The 22,983-nt window shown below is 39.2% G+C and overlaps 1 protein-coding gene across 1 annotated transcript in view; it reads right to left on the bottom strand.

Annotated features, from left to right (window-relative positions):
* The window catches only part of LOC134795240 (EH domain-containing protein 1), a 30,501-nt gene that overhangs the window by 2,825 nt on the left and 4,693 nt on the right, over positions 1-22,983 (bottom strand). Inside the window, exon 2 of the mRNA XM_063767063.1 lies at positions 6,407-6,577. Coding sequence (XP_063623133.1) covers positions 6,407-6,577 — 171 coding nt within the window. The remainder of the gene's footprint in view (positions 1-6,406; positions 6,578-22,983) is intronic.

Raw genomic sequence — 22,983 nt, 5'->3', positions numbered from 1 at the left:
TACATAAAATTATCTATAAAAAACAAATCGAATATTTTTCTCTGGGATTAATATTTAAAAAGATATTAAAGGGAGAATGTTAATTACAATCACTTCTCAGGTCCCTTTTATTTGGTTTTTCATAAATAACTCGTAAACGGTTGCATATTGCAAAAAAACGTTATACTTAAGTAATCCTGATAAAATTCTCTACAAAAAATATTATTTATACTTTTTCGGAGGATCAATATTTCACGAGATATTAAAGGGGGAAAGTTAATTATAATCAATTTGCAGGTGTTTATTTTTTAGTTTTTCGTAAATAACTTGTAAACGGTGGCCCATAGCAAAAATTGTTCTTATACATAAATAATTAACATAAAATTGCCTACAAGAAAGATCTAGTACACTTTTTCGCTAGGATCAATATTTAAAAAGATACTAAAGAGAGAAATTTAATTATAATCAATTCTATACATAATAGTAACCTTATTTTTAAGATTGGAACCTATAATATTCTATAAATAAAATTTCTTATTATCTTCTAAAACTAAAATCATCATCATCATCATCATCATTGCTGATGTTGATTTCGATGGGGGCTCCGTTAGTGCAGGAGCCAGAGCATACACCACAGACACTGGAGCACGAAATTCCTGCTTTCCGGCAGCCGCATCACACCCCACACCCGGTCGTGCATCGGCAAAATATGGTGTTGAGAAAGGAGTCAGGTGCCACTGGGTCGTTGGTTGTCACCGGCTTTAGGATGCCATCGTCCCCTCTCGCCAATCCCCATTAGGTAGGTGGTAAGGGGTTACCCAGCATTACATTTTTGACTTTTCCTGAACTAGTGCAGTCGACTGTAACGCTATTATGCAAATGTCAAAATCAAAGTTGCTGCGCGATTTTCGTCATTTGCGACAGTAATGCGGTTGGCAGTAATGTCCTGGTGGAATACTGTAGCAGTAATGCTGACGTAGTCTGAATCCAAACGGTACCTTAAGGCTCATATGAAAGATGTAGTAGTAGAAATTTTCGTTGTCTTCGGGTAAGTCTCGGTAGCTCAGTTGGCTTGGCAGAGCGATCGGTTGGTTCCAGAGTCGTGAGTTCGTATCTCGCCCGAAACAGTTTATTTTTTACGTAGATAATAAGCACATACATGACATAAAATTGATTAATGTAGAATTGAATATAATTACCTAACGTTCCCCCCTTTAAGAGCGCTATTACATTTCGGCGTTGAGCGAGTTTAGGTATTTTACGCGCTGCGGCAGGCCGTGCGAGCTCTGTATTACGATCCCTTCTGCCACACTCGCACTACAATGATGGATTAAACATTCTTGATCCTTTGCGAAGCATATTGAAATCAACCATAACAACACTAACTGTACTTAACTTTTAAAGTCCTAAAACTGTTATTTGGTAGGTACGAAAATACTAAATGCAGTGCAAATGTACATAGGGGCTGTTCATAAATTACGTCATCTATTTTTGACCATTTTTGACCCCCCCCCCCCCCCCCTCAAATCATACAAAAATCATGCTTCGGATGACTCTGTTTCCTCCTACGTCATGCTACCATCATCCGATGTCCAGACCCCCCCCCCCCCTCCCATTTGAAACGACGTAATTTATGAATACCATACTCGTACTTATGAAGGTATATTACTCGAAAGAAATTATAGGTACTCGCTTATTTACATGTTTCGTCATAGCATTTGGTACCTATAGGTTGTAAAGTTCGTATCAACGAAGGTTTAAAACGAACTGGTACTGAGGATCTGATGATAATGAAAATGATTAAGGTGGTCACGGATACCAATCAACCATGTAGTAACATGATTAGGCTCGCTTGATTCGTCTCAACAAGATCTTTGACACTGAAGATACACAGGGTCTGATGATGGAGCTGGAAGGTGGCCACGGGTACCAGTCTATCATGTAACTAAACCACTTCATGTTTGGGCTCGTTTGATTCTTCTCAACAAGATCTTTGACACTGGAGATACACAGGGTCTGATGATGGAGCTGGAAGGTGGCCACGGGTACCAGTCTATCATGTAACTAAACCACTTCGTGTTTGGGCTCGTTTGATTCGTCTCAACAAGATCTTTGACACAAGACAGTACTCAGGGTCTGATGATGGAGCTGGAAGGTGGTCACCATTACCAATCAACCATGCAACTAAACCACATCGTGTTTAGGCTCGTTTGATTCGTCTCAACAAGATCTTTGACACTAGGTGATACTCAGAGTCTGATGATGGAGCTGGAAGGTGGTCACCGGTACCAATCAACCATGCAACTAAACCATATCGTGTTTAGGCTCGTTTGATTAGTCTCAACAAGATCTTTGACACTAGGTGATACTCAGAGTTTGATGATGGAGCTGGAAGGTGGTCACCGGTACCAATCAACCATGCAACTAAACCACTTCGTGTTTAGGCTCGTTTGATTCGTCTCAACAAGATCTTTGACACTAGGTGATAAACCAAACACGAAGCCCAAACACGAAGTGGTTCAGTTACGTGATAGACTGGTACCCGTCGCCACCTTCGAGCTCCATCATCAGACCCTGAGTAGTATCTTGTGTCAAAGATCTTGTCGCGACGAATCAAACGAGCCCAAACACGAAGTGGTTCAGTTACATGGTAGACTGGTACCCGTGGCCACCTTCCAGCTCCATCATCAGATCCTGAGTACTACCTTGTGTCCAAGGTCTTGTTGAGACGAATCAAACGAGCCCAAACATGAAGTGGTTCAGTTACATGATAGACAGGTACCCGTCGCCACCTTCGAGCTCCATCATCAGACCCTGAGTACTACCTTGTGTCAAAGATCTTGTTGAGACGAATCAAACGAGCCCAAACATGAAGTGGTTCAGTTACATGATAGACAGGTACCCGTCGCCACCTTCGAGCTCCATCATCAGACCCTGAGTACTACCTTGTGTCAAAGATCTTGTTGAGATGAATAAAACGTGCCTAAACACGAAGTGGTATAGTTGCATGGTTGATTGGTACCGGTGACCACCTTCCGGTTCCATCATCAGACCTTGAGTACTATCTTGTGTCAAAGATCTTGTTGAGACGAATAAAACGAGCCCAAACACGAAGTGGTTTAGTTGCATGGTTGATTGGTACCGGTGATCACCTTCCGGCTCCATCATCATACCCTGAGTGAGTACTATCTTGTGTCAAAGATCTTGTTGAGACGAATCAATCGAGCCCAAACACGAAGTGGTTTAGTTGCATGGTTGATTGGTACCGGTGACCACCTTCCGGCTCCATCATCAGACCCTGAGTACTATCTTGTGTCAAAGATCTTGTTGAGATGAATAAAACGAGCCTAAACACGAAGTGGTTTAGTTGCATGGTTGATTGGTACCGGTGACCACCTTCCGGCTCCATCATCAGACCCTGAGTACTATCTTGTGTCAAAGATCTTGTTGAGATGAATAAAACGAGCCTAAACACGAAGTGGTTTAGTTGCATGGTTGATTGGTACCGGTGACCACCTTCCAGCTCCATCATCAGACCCTGAGTACTATCTTGAGTCAAATAAATACATAAAGAATGTCAGGTCGTTTCAAATATTTTTAATCCTGTCCGGTAGTTTATTAAACTGTACCATTATAAATTATAATACTATAAAAACAGTGCTAGGATCAAAGTCTCTCGTTGCGGTTTACACGCACACAGTATAGCGTTTTACACGGCGCCCGCCGCACACAATGATAAAAAACCTCGTCGTCGCCGTTGAAAATGTGCGGAGCCGACCGACACACGTCCTGCGTCTACAAGCTCTGCCGCGGCACTGAGCTGGCGCAGCGCGCGTCATCGGTAATATAGAGTAGTTTTCAAAAAATTGCCAAAAAATTATAGTAGAATTTCATAAACACTAATGTATACCAACAGTATAAGCAAACGTTGCAGATTGCTTGAGTATGAAAATGACTTCGATATTAAGTAGATTTTCGTAGGAATTGACACTTGTTTCGGAGAGAAAATTGAGTTCGTTTTACTTTGATTTTCTCTTTCTCAAATGTATGTAGGAAAAATATCGTTTGATATGCCTAAAGTACAGGGTATTAGCAATACAAAATAGCCAGGTTTAGCAGAGTAAACTTCTCAACATTTCCAAATCAGAGCTCGCCATTCAGTGCTTCACGGGGTTTTTCGGAAACGACCATCAGAAAAAAAATCATTACTAATTTAATAAGTCCTTTTTCTAATATTTACAACGATATTTAAAAAGATAAGAAGACGCTTTTACTGGAACAAGTACTCATTGTTTCTAATAATGAGCACAAAGTCCTGAATTTCGTCGACTAGTATCATCAATTTTGCATTATTTCGACTTTTCTTGTAAGAGCGCTCTTAATATCTTTTCAAATACTGATCCTAGCGGAAAAGTATATATGATCGTTTTTGTACAAAATTTTATGTAGATTATTTATGTTCCTGAATATTTTTTGCTGTGGGATACCGTTGACGAGTAATTTACGAAAAACTATAAAAAGGGAGCATAGAATTGATTATAACTGACTTTCCGGCTTTAATATCTTTTTTACCCTAGCGAAAAAGTGTACGGAATCTTTCTTGTAGGCAATTTTATGTAGATTACTTATGTATAAGAACATTTTTTGCTATGAGCCACCGTTTACGAGTTATTTACGAAAAACTAAAAAAAGGGACCTTTAAACCCCCCTCCACCCGTTAGCACAACCCCCATCCACAAGTACTTTCAGTATGTTGTGTAAGGCACTTTTACCTACAACTGTGCGAAAATTCGCTTATACACGAGTTATTTCCCCTGTGTGGCTGCTTTTGGTCTTCATTTGGTGGCCTATAGAGCTTTATTGATAAAATGGCTATGTTTAGATAAGTACAGATTGATTCAGAAAAGTTACAGTACAGTTGAAGTACATATTATTAAAATTTAGATAAATTAATACAAATCATGCTAGGTCTTATGAATCGACCTGCAACTAAAATTGATTTTTCTATGCAAATTATGCAATAACGTCAGTTTCAATGTAGATTCATACAAATTTAAAACAATTCAAAATGGTTTAATCAGAAGGAACCAAATTGATTGATTATTATTTGAAATCATCAATAAATTCACAATACTAAAGCAAATAATTTAATTTGGATGCAATACATGCTTTAGATTTGGAAGATAAATAGGCCACGCATTTGTAAAATATTTTGAACTTTCGATAATATAATAAGTATGACTTGCATTTTAAGCATTCATAACTCTAATTACTTACTCAATTTATACACACAATTATTACATTATACATTAAATGCCTATAATCATAACAAATAAATAAAAACTGTAGAAATCTAATAACGGATAAAGTGGTTGAATTCCATGCCCGTTTTCACTGACGCCATTCCAACATGTTTGGTTTGTACAACCAAATGCAATGGATTATTTATTGGCGTCAGCCTTAATCAGTCATATTATTATTATCCACGTATGAAATAGATAATTTATAATAGACATTACAACCTAACAACCAAAAATTAAAAACAACTTAAAAATTTACTAACAAATGCCAATAAATAAACAAAATAAACTAGTAGGAATTGTTTGTCATGAAAACTGAGGACTTAATTTTACTAAGGCCCACTTGCACCATTCCATTAACCCGGGGTTAACTGGTTAAACCCGGTTTAGTGAATGGTGCAAGTGGCCCTAAGAGGCATCAACGCAGCTTGAAAGTCGCTTCAGAACTTTAACTAAATTGGAGCGAGTGAACAGCTGGTGCAGTGAAGTTATCCGCACCACCTCCACCTCGGGCCCGAACGCCAGTGCCTTGGACTTGTCCAGCCACGACTCGGGCGTTCTCTCCACCACAAACTCTAGATATGGCTCCCCAGTCAGCACGTAAGCCACGGACAAAAAAACAACCTCCGCTGTTATCGTTATTGTTACTATATTCAAAAGCAACAAAAATATAAACCTGATTGTGTGAAGAACTGGACGAAAGAAATTAGATTTTTCTTCGGGTAAATCTAGATTGTAAAGCGGAGTTTCTTCTAAACTCGAGTCATCTTCGGAGCTATCGCTAGGAGTTATTTTATCTGTGACTGGGGACTCTGGTCTACTGGGGATATACGTGGAAGTCCTATCTACACTAACTCGGTCGGACGGTAAACTGTGGATGGAGACGGCTGAAGACAGCCTATCGCTATTAGACTGATCGTTCACTAAGTAATGCGCGATTAAGTTACAGTTGTGCGTGGCCACAGTTAAGGCGCCTGCTATTCTATGGAACTCCTGCTCGGAGTGTTGGTTATTGTTATTGGAAAGCGTCATGCAGAGTTCTGTGAGCAGAGAGCAATTGTGCGTGGAGAAGAGCAACGCCTTTAAGGCATCGTGTGCTCTAACCCCTGTGAGCGTGAGAGACGTACCAGCGCCTGTGACCTTGCCGTCGATGGGGTTTAGTCCTCGGAACATTTCATCGTAGCGTGGCTTCTCGCGGCTGCAGATCCATTCGGGATCGCCGTGGCCCGCGTCAACACCCTCGCCGCGCCCGTAGCCGAACGGTGACACCTGGTCTTCTACGCCCTCAAACGCGCCGCCTGAAATGTGACAATGAAAATTATATACAGTATTCTATAACAGTATGCCTGTTGTAAGACTATAGTACATTATTGTCGAGGTTCGGAAGTAGCTACTTGCAGGCTGAGGATTCGTTTTAAACGGACGACCTTGGGAGTCCGTTTAATTGAATCCGAAGCCAGCAAGTAGCCTTCCAGCCGAGTCATATATAGTGCTTTTCTCAAAAATGGTGCAAGAAATATAAATATCATAGAAATATTTTACAAAAGCAACTTTCGTACGTATATATTTTCACAGAAAAAAGTAGAAACAATTGAAAAAATTTGCTTTGCCGCCTTTTTATTTTTTTAATAAAAAAATAGAAGTGTATTTTTCTGCCGAAAATACGCCAACCTATTTGAGACAGCTAAATAGTCGCGGTACTAATCATCTGTTTGGCTGTTTAATGGGCCTGTGCCTTCATTTGATATGGCCATTTCAACTTTTAAAAAGTTTGGAACTCGACAAATAATGGAATTTGTATGCAACATTGCAGTCCCAAAATCGAGACTGCAATGTTTTTAACTTTTTAATTTTTGACTGACCATAAACTACGCGCTTCGCAACCTATTTTTTAAACGGCAAAGTCGACTTTGCCGTCCATTTTTGAGAAAAGTATATTGTTAGGTATGTGAACATCAGCTTCTAAAATTAATTAAAACACCAGGATATATTAAAGACGCCTCGACATTTAGGTAAGGAATGTTAATGTGAGTAACATAGTTGATATATAAACTTCATTTTGTTTATGAAGTAGTAGTCACCTAATTCATTTTTATTACAGTTAAACTTAAACAGATACTTCAGAATGTTTTCAAAAGAACCGGTTGTTAATAAAACAAGTGGAAGACCGTGAAACTTAACAAAGTCCGTGTTACTTCCTCGTGCACCTGCAGGCACGTTTCAGCACCAATGCCAGATCAATAGTCAACACATATTGTTATTATAACATGCTGCAAATAATACAACGGAAGCGTCAGCTAGCCCATAAACAACGTGACCGCATCATCGTGCGAAAATTATTGCACCGGCGCTAACTAGCCACTAGTACACTGAGAGAAAAATCACCACCAGGAATTAATAAACAGTTCTGTACTGGAGGAAAAAATGAAGTTTTAGTAGTAATCATGGAAGTTTCACTATTTCTGTAAAATTTATTTATTTCTACAAACAGCTCAGTAATACTAAATCTAATTTCAGCAAACAGACTTTAGTAAATGGAGCATTAAACAAAGTTCAGTATTTGTTACAATCCATTTTTATTACTACTAAAATTCTCCGATTTTTACTAGTAAAGTTTGTGATTTTTGGAAAAAAGCATCTGTGATTTCAAGTTATGATTTTAGTAAATGTCTCACTTACATAGTTTTGTAATATCTAAAAAACAAGTTCGCGGGAATAACATTACCCCATTTAAAATAACAATTCAGTTGTTACTATAGCGACATTACAAAGTTTACTGGTATTTAGTAGATAGACTTGTTGTGTTTATGTTCATTGTTGTACCAATCACTAAATGAGTTTTGTAATACCAACACAGCGAAACGAATGTTAGTGATTTTAGTAAAATTTACTACTTGCTACGTTCATTTGGTTAGAGTTAGTATTGTGTCGGATGTCGGGCGGGCGTGTCTCGTGTCTTCTTTGTTTAAAACATACTTAAGTTAAATAATAAAGTTAGGATATATTGTGGGCCATGGACATATTAACCCGCGACCTACTGTGTAGTTGGGGTCTACAGGAATATATTGTTCTGCAACTTCGAGCTAGCTGTTGTTATTCTAGTGATAATGACATCAAAGGTAAATCTAAACTGTTTGCAATTCCAACCTCCCTAGCACAGGTGCGCCGCGAGAGCATGTTGCGCGCGTAATAACTACTAGTCCCTTTCTGACTGTATGAATAAGAAAGGAATGGGTAGAATATCTCGACAGGCTTTTATAGTGCCTCTTTAGTACAGAGATATACTACCAAATGCTTTTTTATTCATACAGACAGAAATAGAGACGGGTAGCTACCACGCGCGCGACATGCTCTCGCGGCGCCCGTTTGCTAGGGGCGGAGGAATTGCAAACAGTTTAGTTTTTGCCTGTGACGTCATTATCTCTAGAATAACAACAGCTAGCTTGGAATCGCAGTACAGTTTAGTAAAACCTATGACGTCATCGTCTCCGATATTGCTAAAGCACGCTTAGAATTACAAAACGGTTAGTTTTCACCCATGACGTCATCACCTCCGATATTGCTAAAGCACCTCTCGGAATAACAAAACCAAATTTCTGAAATTACTCTAGCATACTTCAAATTACAAATATAGAAGTTGTATTTCCTACTAAATGGAAATTGCAAAAGTCAATTTGTTCCTATTAGTTGACTCTCCTTGTCCCCGGATTAAGTTTTATTTTTGTAATTCTAAGTGTGTTTTTGTTAGTTTTTTCTCTCAGTGTATAAGTACCACATGCGTACTTAGAATATAATTGGGGTTCACGAAGTAATCGGCAGACGTATGGCAGGCATACTTTTATAACTAACACGGGATTTAATCGCGTAAAACTTACGTTTATTAATACACTTGTACGCTATAGTTCGTTTTTATAGCATTAGAAATAAGGTAAACAATTTTGATGTGTCTTTTAATTGAAAAACACGTTTTAAAAATAAGTCACGGCAAATAATAATATGTAACAATTATGAATCCAATACGATTATTTATATTCTTCTGCTTTCATAAGTAATAGTTACTGATTTTTAAAAAGCGTTTTTCAATTAAAAGACCATGTCAAGATCGTTTACCTTCTTTCTAAAGGCCCCAGTACACAATGGGCCATCGCCGGCCACTCCAAGGGACGCATTTATGCGTTAGAGGGAGCAAGTGATATTGCCATCTCATTCTACCGCATGACTGCGTCCCTTGGAGTGGCCGGCGATGGTCCATTGTGCCCCAGTACACAATGGACCATCGCCGGCCACTCCACTCCTTAATGCTAAAAAAACGAACTATAGGGATGTCAAGTAAAGTGAATAATCAAGATCAAGTGCGGGTAGTTCACAAAACCCGCGCAGCAAGAAGATGTTGATACAATTCCTCGCCAGTCTGCCTGTGACCACGAACGTAACGTCACGTTCGAAACGTCAGGCCATAAATAAACGTAAGTTTTACGCGATTAAGTCCCGTGTTAGTTATAAAAGTATGAGTGAAAATTGTGTTAGTTTAAATCAATGTATGTGTATGGCAGGCAGTGAGTCAGGCAGTAAAACGAGACTAAAAGACAATTCAACGGTTACCTATGATAAACAATGAACAATATGCGGGAGTCATAAAATCACTGGCATTAATTTGTGGACCATCAAACTCACTCGACGCCCTAAGTGGTGTAAAGTAAGTACCTACAGATAAATGTCTATTAGGCTATTAATATTGCGAGTTATGTTCAATAATACACAAAGAAGCTCTGTCAATGGAGACTCCATTGACAAAGTTAACAGAGTAGGTACAGTAGATGACGAATACCAAAGCCATTCATAGCCTATAATAGACACGGAACCGGGTGCAGCTAGTGCTTGCACTAACTGAAAGGGTTGTCGCTCTTCGATATCTGTTCTATTGGTTATACTTTATCTTTAATTAATACGTGCAAAAACAAAAAAACAACTTTCAATAGAAATAAGATATCTTTAAAAAAATGCACAGTTAGTTTAGAAGGAATCAGCTAATGTTACGGTCACGACTTTCAATTGTAAGAATCGAGAGCAGCAACCCTGGGCAGCTGAGTCCGAGCAATCGCATTGGGCATTATCTCGGCTCGAGCGCAAGGCCGCCCATTCATGACATGACCCCTCCCCTCCCTCCCCAGACGGATACGATATCTTTTTATCGGATTTTTTTTTTAGTGATTGCAAGTATTGTTCTATGACTAATAGTTTTTTTTAATCTATTTTCTTACGCATAATCAAAACTAAGCCAAGGATATTATGATGTAGGGCAAAACTTCAACTGCGATTAAAAAGGCCAATTGAAGCTTGCATTGCATCCAGACCAAGTGCATCAAATAGCCTGTGACGTTCACTCAATAAATATCACTGTTTAATAGTCAACCTTCGTACTGGTGTAATAAATCATGTGGACGGAGAATTGAGCAAATTGGTGTTGTTGTGGATCGCATCGTCCATGCATGCACAGACGACAAACAAACACACACGGTGGCACACAGGCACCCACCACAGATAAGTACGCAAAAAACGGGCTGACACGTGGTCTACACAAGTATCAAGATTAGTCATACATAAGCCTCTCATTTGATTTGCTAATATACCTATATGCGGACACAGCGATTATTTAAGTTTCCCAGAAAAAATAAACGCGTTACGTGTCGCAATGCAAAGCGTTTGCAACAGGGATTCCATCATAATGAGTAAATTAATGTACTTTGTACAATATCGGTGGTTCACTCGCCATTGTTAGTTACGTTAACTATGCCTGGGCAATGTTGTGCCCACGCAGCTCCTACCGGCCCAGTATGGAGCTGCTCTAACATTTTTTACATCAAAATTCGATTGCTGATGCTGACTTGAGCATATGCCGACGCAACGTAAAGTTGCAATATATACGCTCTGCTGAAAATAAAGCTTCTATCCAACCCTGATCAATGATTCATCTCTACTCAAAACGAGACAAAAAGTTCCTATCGTTACACAAGCGGTAACGGAATTAGTGAAATAATAATGTCTAGTCTAGACTAAGGGTTGCGTAAACTGGGATCTAGGTTAACCAAATGATGTCATGTAAATAGTTTATACCCCGATAACGGTTAATTAGTACCCACTGACATCGTTTTACGAAGCAGATGACTATCACATGATAGCGCAGAGTAAACAAATCATTGATCAAAGTCAACATAGACTCACGACTAGATAGGTCTAGGTAGGTAGGACTGAACGATTACAATTAAAAAAAAGCCGCAATCAATGTGTGAAACATAAATAGAGCTCGTTATCGGGTTTATGGTCAATACAAAGACAAAAGCGCCAAACAGTTTGAAACCCCAAGCGATGACATAATAATCAAGTAATCTAGTTACACGATGGAGCCCGGAGAAAGTGAAGGAAGCAGAACATTTAATGACGGATCGCGGACAAATCGAATTATGATTATATACTCGCACACGACAACACGGCACGCGAAGCTGAATCAACAATACGTAGTTTGTCGACCAACAATGGAGAGATCGAGCGAGCTGTGGGAAGCCTGCACCGCAAGGGTAGTATGAAGAACATAGATAGCTGGCGCAGACGGAGCAGTTAGCGTCGTCGGACGACACAGGGAAGGTCAGGCGACGGACAGGATACCTGTATCCTCGGCGTAAGGAGGATGCGCGTCCGCCGCCCACCGGCCATGCATCGGCGCCCCGTAGTAGCCACGCCTGCTGACCGCTTCCTCATACTCTGAGAATTGAATGCATTCATAACGACATCGCACCTTCCTTCCACTTAAATTATTAATTCACCCACCGTTAGTAGTTTAATGTTTTTTAATATGAACATGGTTTAGCTTTTTGGAATGTGTTATACAAACTTCCAAAAACAAACTCCTGACCAATACAGAGTCAACAATACGCCGCCGTGATAAGTTATCTTTTGCCAGCCGGCAACACGCTGGCAGTTTCAAAAGATAACTAAATAAAATGATTGTTTTCTAGTCGATTCAGAAATGATATTCCGTTCGGCTAAAAAAACAGCAGTAACAGCAGGGCGCGCTTAAAGGCCAATATGAATTAATTGAACGAAGTTAGGCCGTTCAATACTTTATTATGATTGGTGAAAAAGGTCAACTCAAGATAAAAATTATATCATTATTAATGCGAAAAAGAAAAGATACTTGTAAAACTATAGGGGTAACCAGACGCCTACTTATAGAATTGTTGAACTACAAATGCTTTGTTTGCCAATAAACTACGAGTACAACGATTGATTGTTTGTTTGCAGAAAGGTGAAAATAAATGGGAGCGGTGTCGACTTGCATACAATCACGCGCGCGGGCGCACGTCGCGCGCATTATCATACACCATCGATACAATGGCACCGTTATGTTATGTGGAGGACAGGACCATTCCGAACGAACCCACGAGTATATTGTTTGCCAAAGCATTGGGGATGACATCATGTGAGCATACTAATACAAGTAGACACTGAATATCGCTGATAACTAGTGCTAACATAGAGATAACGTCTAGCTATTTGCTATTACATTTTACGGCGAAAAGAAAACTTTATATATCGCAATGAAAAAGAATATTAGAAACTTAGAAAGTGATAACGTCCTGTTTCTTAAAAAGGCCTGTTCGTTACAGTCCCTCGCATTTATAAACTCATCAACGGAATTCGAACATCAACAAAGCCAAATATGCTAAGCTACTTGTACTCATAGCCAAAGAGAGTAGAATAAAGTAAAAGAAAAAACGAAAACTTTAAAGTTTAAGCTATGTATAAAGCCAATAGCCATAGTAAAAAAAAATATTGAGCACAATCTATGAAATATTGTCTATAATTATTTGTATTTGATAATTATATAAATAGGAAAAAAGGCTTGTTAATATGCGCGACGCACCCGAACCACCATGCGAGCAAGTCCATTCTAAACAGACCATATGCGCCGCACTATCAGAGCTGGTTCAATTGCAGCCATGCTCATCTATCTAATCATTACGTGTATAAATCATGTGACTTACAACATCAAACTCATTGGCTCTCAATCTCAGTATCAATCATGTCTGACACAGTGACAATGAATTACTGAAATATTTAGTCGGAACTTTATCCGTGTAATGACTACTAAAAAAAAGTGAAGGTTGGTCTACTGAACTCACAAAAACACTGTATTTAATTCAATTTAAAGTAGGTATACTTAAACAAAAGTACACAAAATAGCGAACTAACATTACGCCGTTCAATAACAATTTGCGTTTCTCCAATATAAACATAAGAGACGCCGATCGATTGTGTGAACATCTAGGTGAATGAGCCAATTACGACTCGATATAGCATTAACTTTTTCTCGCGACAAAGGGAAAGAACAATCGAGATCCAGTTCCGAGGGTGGCCACAAAGCAGCACAATAGCAGCGCACGCGCATGATGTCACAGCGGACGCGGGAACAATGCCACCACAATTAACTGTGTTCCCGTCTATCGACCGAAATCGAGCGATTACATGCAGCAGTGGAATTGGAGCGTCTATTGCTCGCATAGTGGTGATAGTTCCTCATTAGTGGGCGCCTTGGGAATCGTCGACTAACCACCGGCAAGAAACGCCAATCAGTAAAGCCAATCCAATCGCCAATTTGACTTTCTTGTGTTTTTTGATAGGTAGCAAAGTAATGCGGATGTTGAGGGCGAAGACGCGCGTTCAGCGTACACAATTAATTACACACGCGTACAGCAGCAACAAATTAGGAATATCAACCATCTCGCTTAATAAAAGTAATGACTAATGGTTCAAAAGCAATAATTATCCTTTCAAATAATCTATTTTAGGAATGTACGTTTTTTGTTTGATATCCTGTCATAACAACTCGCGTGTCACTTCACCTGGTATTTGCTAAACGCCGCAACTGTTTTACAAATTGTCGGTATGCACTATGGCACTTATGCACCTCAGAAACTCTGAATTCGGTGAACAGATGCAAATCAGCTAAACCACTATAAGCGCACTCTCCGGTTACTCATTACTGTCAAAGTCACAGTTATACTGGATTAACAGAGCTTTTAGTGTAGCTAGGAGGCAGTGAAAATACACTGTCAGAGTGGCGTGATGAGTCCGCGGCCGGCCGCCGTCACGGGCGACGGCGCATGAAGCGCTGCGCTGCAATGGTTTGCGACACTGCACCGATCGATCCGATACCAGAATATTTTTTGTATCAGACGATCTAGAAAGGATTTCATTGTTATTTCATCGCGTGGCGTAACGAGTTTCACTCGTGGATAAGATTTTTAACAAATAACGTAACTTGAAGGTAACTTTATCCATTTCTTTCCAAAATGTCTTGTCTTAAAGTAACTTATCACGATATTACACTTAAGAGATTTTGTGTTTTGTGGCCGAGAGAGAACTGTGTAAGATTTTAACTGCTGTACTGTCACACTGAGTTTTACATGAACCTACACGCTTTAATAGATACCTACACTGTAAAATATGTGCCGTGCATGCAAGGCGGTCAAAGACCATTTTTCACGCTACATACGATTACAGGTAAATATTATATGACCCAGCTAGTGGATTGATACGCTGGTGACATTAAGAGCAGTCCCAGGCCTCTATAGGCATTAGTCACCCTTCTACTCTGCCCACTAAGCCGTATGCATTAAACATGTGATAATTATCGCCCCAGCCAAGCCGCGGAGCAAGTTTTATTGTCGCATAGTACGACGAACGAATTGAAAATGCTTAAGAGTAAGGATGAAATTGAATTGCGCCATTGAAAGCAGACAATACTTTAATACAAATAGCTTAATAGGCGAAACAAATGGCTTACAAATTCGGACCGAGATTTAAGCACTATAGGAATGAAATTTGCCTAGGCTAACATGACAATCAAATTGTGTTTGATGACACATCCAATTCTCGGTACTGTAAAGAATTATCCCATTCAATAGTAACAAAAGCATGTTGTTCCGGAGAGTTAATACACTTGTACAATGGACTATCAGACGCATCAGCGTGCGCGCACAGTGCGGCGAAAGTGCCCGTCGCGCTCCCATTAGCAGGGCGCAACCAGTAGCACCCTGCATGGAGCCTTGACATTCACGTTACGCGAATAGTTTCCAATATAGATAACTGTTTCATCGTATTGGCATGATAGGAAGGATATAAGACGACATCTAGATATCCAGCTTACGGGAATCGAGACATAACACAAAAACAACATATCCGTATGATTATGAAGATATGTGTCTTAGTGTATAGCAAATGAAAGCATTTTGGCTTAATTTGCCCTGACACTCACAGCGAGTTCGACGCCTCGCGTCGCGAACCACACAACACAGTTCAGATCTCAGATAAGACACCATCCGATCGATAACACTCGATAAGATTTACAATTCTCAAAGAACAGGGCCAAGGCACTCGACGAAACGGATGAGGCGAATTGATATGATTAACGCACTTGATTGTTGGACTTTTACACGTTCACTCGAATCAAATTACTGGACTGTGATATGAGTCAGAGCTCAATAATTATTATCTAGAAAATCCAAAAATAGAGAGCTTTAGTACTCACATACTAAATATGATTATGATTTGAAGTTTGAACATTGCTAGTGAAACAGTCAGTTAATAAAGTTTATCAAATCAAATCGATAGCTGTTAGTGCTTTTGCTTAGGTACAGCAAAAGATTCAAGATTAGAATTTCCGATGTAATATGCTTTGATCACGCCTTAAAAAGAATTTTTCAAAGTTTTTGTTGCTTGTGTTGTACACAACGGGAAAATACAGCACTGTTAAGGATAAACTATAATATGTGTACCTACATCCTACGTTGTACTGGAACGTACATAATTTGGGAATAACGTAGGATTTATGCTGTAGCCCTAGTCAATAGGGGTATACAAGTATTGCGCAGCTCAGTTGAAATAGGGTATAGGTGTTATATGGCACTTGTACCTTTTTTCACCTGAGCTGCGCGAGACTGGCATCTTTTTTTTTTGACGGAGTGGGAATGCGTTTATACACGGCGTGTGGGACTCGCCGCTCCTTTCCCCTCTCCTGGCAAGAGAGGGGGAGAATTTGGCCATACCCACTAAACCCACTCCGGCGTTTCACCCTCTCTGCCGTTCGTGAGGGCGCACTGGGATCGACTGGGATGACATTCCACCACGGCGCCCTCCGAGAGACTTGCACCTTGCACTGCACCCCTTTTCACTAGAGCCAACAGGTATTTATCTGGGACGAGTTGATTTTGATAATTTTATTACAGGGTGTCTTGTACACCCTTGGTCATATTCTGCAACGTGAACATGTAGCTTCATACATTTTGGCTGAAAAGATGTCGACCTTTTCTTAGGATATCCGAAATTATTTTCGCGATTTCTGGGCTGGCCCCATAGTAAAAGTTGTTTAGTATTTATATACACTTAGGTACCTTCCAAAATAAAAAGTTGACCAAATACCCCGTATATGCACCAAGGCTAAGAACGCTGTAATATTTTTTGGACTCGTCAACAGTGAGCGATACACTGAGTAACGATGCAGGTGTTATCGGGTCACGCAGAGGACTGCGCTATCGATCGAGTTTTTATTGCATTGCAAGTAACTGCATGAACTCGATGAAGTTAATAATGATTTTCCTTAATCGCTTTGGTTGAATTAATCACTACATTACCGATTGTGGATAGGTAGTGAGATATTTGTGTTCTTAGGTATTTTATACAAATGGTACTTTTAGGCCAACCCGTACATATCCTGTAGAGTTTAACAGACAAATGCCAGCCTTGACTTTTTATAATCGTAAAGTTTGGTTGTTACTGGACTTTGATCTTTTTCATTCTTGTGACTTAGAATTTAATTTAATGCGAATGGGAACAATTAGAGCTAAGAATAATTGGTGAACATAGGATTGAACAATTTGAGATCTTCTCGAGTTAAGTGTTTAACGTTCGTAAAGTCTATTCTAATATTTAAAGTTGTGCTGTGGTGTGACAACCGTAAATGATCCATTAAGAGGTTGGATTAGCAAGAGTCATGTCCAAGCTAACGAGTCGCCAGTGGCCCGAATTGCGCTTCCGGATTAACTGGCGCGTGCGCCTAATAGCTAGGTATCTATTTGGTATAGCATATGCAGGTCCGTAATTGGCAAGTAGATGCAAAAAGGTCTTATGTGGTGCACGTCTACAATCGTCAACAACATACTATACTTGAGATTGCATGACACTTTATAGTTTTGATTAGAAAATTAGGTAAGTAACTAGTAGTTAGGTTACAGATGAAATTAATGGGAATGTTGTTTCTTATATCCTAACATTCGTAATCCACCCACTTCTTTTTGAGGTGCTATATTGCATTGAGGTGTAATACATTTTTAATTTCTATATCTTAGTCAACTTTCCCTGCAGTGAATGATATTGCCACAATTTCCATCATTATGAGTATTAAATGCCACTTAACGGCCGCAAGAACTCTTGAGTTAAATAACATTAATATAGTACCTATAGTATCTAAAGGCATAAAAATAATACGCAATGACGGATACAGCACCTATTATACGCTGGGAGAAACCGCTATCAATTGAATACATTCACCTCGTTGCCACACGTCTACTTATTTAATAATAATACCAACAAGCGAATTATATTGACGGCGATAAAAACGGTGCGGTAGCCATTCCGACAATTGTTTCAGTGAAAAGCGAATATTTACGGCATCCGAAAGCCAAATTTCTCCATATACTAAGGAACGTAAACGATATGAATACAATGAACTGAATGAAAGATCCGATTAGATATTCTTCATCGCTAATTCAGCACAGAGATGACGAATGATGACATGTCCAATAAAGAGTAACAGGTAAATTTTATATGAAGATACCAAGAAAAACATAGAAGTGCCACAGTTCCGTGGATCATGGAAAGACAAATTGAACGTTTATAGATAGCGCGTTCAAAGAGAATTAGAACAATTACAGTGGCTAGAGATAGATAACATAGCTGATAGCCACAACACTTATGATAGTTATGATTAATACGTTAATTTTAGAGTTACTGCGAAAGATCCTATATAGATGCCATGATTTCTGCATGGTATGATGGTGCAGAATAGAATCGACCAGGCTGTACAGTATAAGTCTGGTCTCCAATTCCGCTAAGCTTATAGCAATCTCAGGAGCAAGTTACACTAGGAAGGAATATGCTTACCTACAGTGCAGACAAGTTTTGTGAATCGACAAACAGTAAGTACTTAAGGTGAATAAAGTTGATGGCCTTGACCGTGATGCTTCCGACAAAAAACAGTGTTTAGTGCTCTCTAAAACCAGACATCGATAAACAATTGTCGGATCTGTAATCCGAAGGCTGTGTTGCGTTGTGATATAATGGAGAATCACCGTTCAGCGCACAATGGGCAAGGTCGCGCGACAGCGAATAGGTACGCCGGCGCCGTATCGTACCGGATCCTGTAGTTCTATTGGTGGTGCGAGAGCAAGCGAGCCGAGGTCTCGGGTGAACCCGCGCTTTAAAACCCATACAACTATGCGTCATCATAGGTGGCACTTATGCTGGTTTGATTGTGACTCAGAATGAAACTCCGGTTCGACATTATTCGAGTAATTTAAACAAACACGGTGTTTGAAACACCTTTATCATTATCATGTACCTACCTACAAATTCATCGTTCACGTGAAACGGTGACGCAAAATGTTGAATAGGTGATGCCTTAACAGGCTATAATTATCACTAGCCTACACTTGATGTGAAGGATCTGCATAGCGCAGTGATCGCTTGATTTGGTTCCGTGTCTGTTAGTGCTAATAATATATTTCTGCATTTGAAACGATCAGAAAGTCGGTATCGAATATAGGTATGACTAAGACTGTGATAGCGGTAATCCTGCGACACGTTATGATACATACACCCGGAGATTATGGTACATCGATGTGATACTTTGCTCTTACTACAGTACGTAGGTATAACTTACGTAATGTACAGATTATGCTTTACGTAAGATTCATCAATTCATAATGTCGCGAAAATATTTGCATGCATTTGCATCAGAGCATTAGGCCACTGCTATCTTTATATTGAACAGGAAATCAGATTCGCGGCCTAATTATGCCACAGCTTTGCTAAAAATGCTAATTATGTCCATACTGTATTTCTTGAATTCCTTTTGAAATGTGGAAGTAAGGCCAGCTAACATGTCCAGTTACAGGTCGCCAAAGCGTGCACAGTTGCCGAGACGAAAGGCCAAGAACCTTTTCAAGTCAATGAACCTTTTGAAAACTCCTCAATTTCGAAAAGATGACTAGAATACTTGGAAACGTTAATTACGTGACGCAACGAGAAGAGCCAAGCCAGTTGAGGGGGCACTGAGAACAAAAGGAGGTCGAATTTTGACATGCACCACGCGACAAACAGATTTAGCGAGACAAAATGCCGTTAATTTGTACGAAATTATGAGGCGATGCTTTTGGCACGAAAAGGACAGCGCGACAGTTAAGGCGGCGATATAATGCAACAGCTAGGTGAACGAAGTCATTAGGTGGGAACAAACAATTAAGTGTTGATGAAACCAAGGAACGAGAATAAGCTAATTACTTTAAGGGAAATCTGTTGTTATAATTATGGGCACAGAAAACACGGGAAACTCTTAACTACTACAGTCTTTATTGTTGTGGCTGTCACTGATGTCACTCTTTGTTTCCTAATTTGTTTATGAGCGGTGATTTAATTCTCATATGTTAATTAGGTATTAGGCCCTAATGGCAAGTTTCAATTTACATTGTGTATCTGGAAAGTAAACCTTGATATCCAGCATGGCCCCGGAAAGCAGCTAATAGGATGGTCAGGCTCAAGCAGGCGAGTTTCTGAGGAAAGCCACACGCGAGGCAACACAGTTTGACTGCTAATGAATGACCAGCGGTAGAAAGTTCCGCCCAATTAGGAAATCAACTGCTGAAGCACTTAGTGCCTTTCAAATCAATTTATGATTCTTATGATGACTAAGTCGGTGGCACTGTTATATTGTGCAATGTTTTATTGTTGAGTGTGTATATTTTTAAGTTTCTCTGTTACCATCGTTAAAATGAGATCGTGAATCGATGTTTCAAAATCATATATCTACTTTAACACATGCGGGTTTGTGGCAATGAAAATTTTAACTGTCTACAGCTACACTTACGTGTTACGAATCAATAGTAATTAAGATTCAGCTTGTCCTTAAAAATGATATCGGTTTTTTAAGAAGGACCAAGCACGTGTCGCATCTATGACGTTCTGTAAAATTTAGGCGAGCACATGATCGCCAAAGCATGAAACATATATTATGCAGCTGATTACCATCTTAGAAAGCTAACGAGAAATTAGATTGTCCGAAGCACGAAACTTACGAGACTAAGTAGCTATAGCTACACCAATTGAGTCTATTTTACTACGAGTCAATACTGGCACGAGATTCTGACGTGTTGGATACATAGTACATAGGAAATATTGTATTTATAATTTAACTAGTTGAATAGAATAGAGACAAATACAAGGAAAAGTAAATAAGGTTAGGTTTGATATGAATTAATTACGTACACAACACACACCTACACCTACAGAGGACGCGTTGAAATTACGACCAAAAGCTGACTGACATTTGGAGGTGCCTACATTTTGTCGATAAGACTGTTTATTATTCAACGAGTTGGCGGTTAAGAATGGTACCTACATACTTGTAAGTACTCGTATTGTGGAACAATTCGTGCACGTTACTTTCATGAAGTAGGTACTAGGTAGGTACAAAAAAACTGGTGACAACTGCACATGACGAAGAATTATGGCGATTGGCGAACGACATGTATTTACTATAAGCTCCAAAAGTGCATACCCCTTTGCAGCTGGGTGTAACAACTTTTTTCTTAGTTGCTGACCCATTTTAATTAGTCAGCAATAAAATACCTACCTAACGAGTTATCTAAGGCTTGGATTATTCATTATTTATTTTAATTAGTTGGTAAAGTTTTCATAAGAAAGTCATAAATGATATGCATAATAATATCATGATAATTTATAAATGCCTATTTCTTCATGTTTTGTAACGGAGATTACTTTTTAGCTTGGGCAAAAATGCTTTCGTACCTATTTCCGAATGTTCTCCACAGTCCTCTACAGGCCGCAATTCACATGAAATTTTGTGAGCAGGTTTAATGATTAAATAGTTACCTATATTTTTTTTGTCGAACCCGTTTTTTTGTTTCAAAATGGCGTAGCCAAACATTTATTCAGTTTAAAGCTATCCCCGCGAGGTCTACAGCTCACAGGGCCACTAGTTTAAATTCATAAGAGTAATATCTAAATTCTCTCACGGGTACACTGGCCCGCTTTGCAAGGACACGACACGATCGACTCGTAACAAATCGAGTGGTTAAGTAGAATGCATCGCGTGCAAGTAGTGTCACAACATCGGTAAGCGGCAATACTTTAATTATTGGGCCGCTCTATCGGTAGTTAACCGGCTGTGAATCAGGCCGGTACATTTATAACGCTTAAAGAACCTTATCGCATCCAATTGTACGATTTACAAAAATGGAATAAATTTAGCTTTTACGGGAATTAGTGTATGCTTAGGCAAACAACACTAATAGGTATTCTTGAGCTAATACTTAATATCCTTGTCAGGATAGCAAATTCAGGTCACTATCTGAGATAACAGGCATCTATGTGCTTACGCCATCACTTCACCGTAGTTATATTAGTATCGCCGTGTGTAAGAATGATATAGATATGTACACTCGCGCACGTAGCCTTGAAAACGTGACGATAAGTGCCACTCCTTGCATGGAAACATCAGAAATTACATACATTATCTATTGTTTGAAATACGGATTGCTCAATGGCGCTAAGTAATTAAACGCAGATGGTTCAAATATGAAAAATTATAGTAAGCTGGTATGGTCGCAAGTGTTGCTCATGGGGTTAACTATGCAGTTGGAAACAAGTTACTGTTATGTTACTGATGATTAACTTGAGAATGACAATACACCCTGCCATACAACATGGTGCGTGCAGTAGAAAAAGCTAAAAAGCATTACATGGATTAGCAAAATATCAAAACAGAAATGTATGCTGACAATGAAATACAACAGATGGCTAAATAGGAGTCATAACCTGTCAACAATTTAATTAATTTGACATTGCAATTTTGACCCATCAGTCCAATAATTCTTGGAAAATATGTGCCAGGGAAAATTTACATTTAATATCATATATAATATAAAATGATTTATATTAAATGTAAATTTAATCTGATGTACTACACCCAGAGGCCAATTCATGCTTACATTTTGACATCAAAATTATGTCATCTTGTTATTATTTGCCCATGTGTCTTGTTTGTGTCAATACATGTACTGTGCAAGCAATTATGAGCAAAATTATAACAAACCAACATTATTTAGATATATAAATTATAAATAAATTTTTACAATCAGACATATACAGGGTGGAAAGGCACGACGATCCTTTCCGGAAATGGGAGATAGTTTAGCCTAAGCTCTATATTTTCTCCATAGAAACTATGTTAATATGGGCAACCGTTTCTAAATTATGACCTTTTAAACATCCACGCAAAAAACTACTTTGTTCTAACCCTAACAGGTGACAGGGTCAATGAACTTACTTGTAAACAATCAGTATTCGACAG

Source organism: Cydia splendana, chromosome 1, assembly GCF_910591565.1.
Source record: "Cydia splendana chromosome 1, ilCydSple1.2, whole genome shotgun sequence".
NCBI classification, from domain to species: Eukaryota; Metazoa; Arthropoda; class Insecta; order Lepidoptera; family Tortricidae; genus Cydia; species Cydia splendana.
This window is presented reverse-complemented; position numbering and strand designations above follow the sequence as displayed.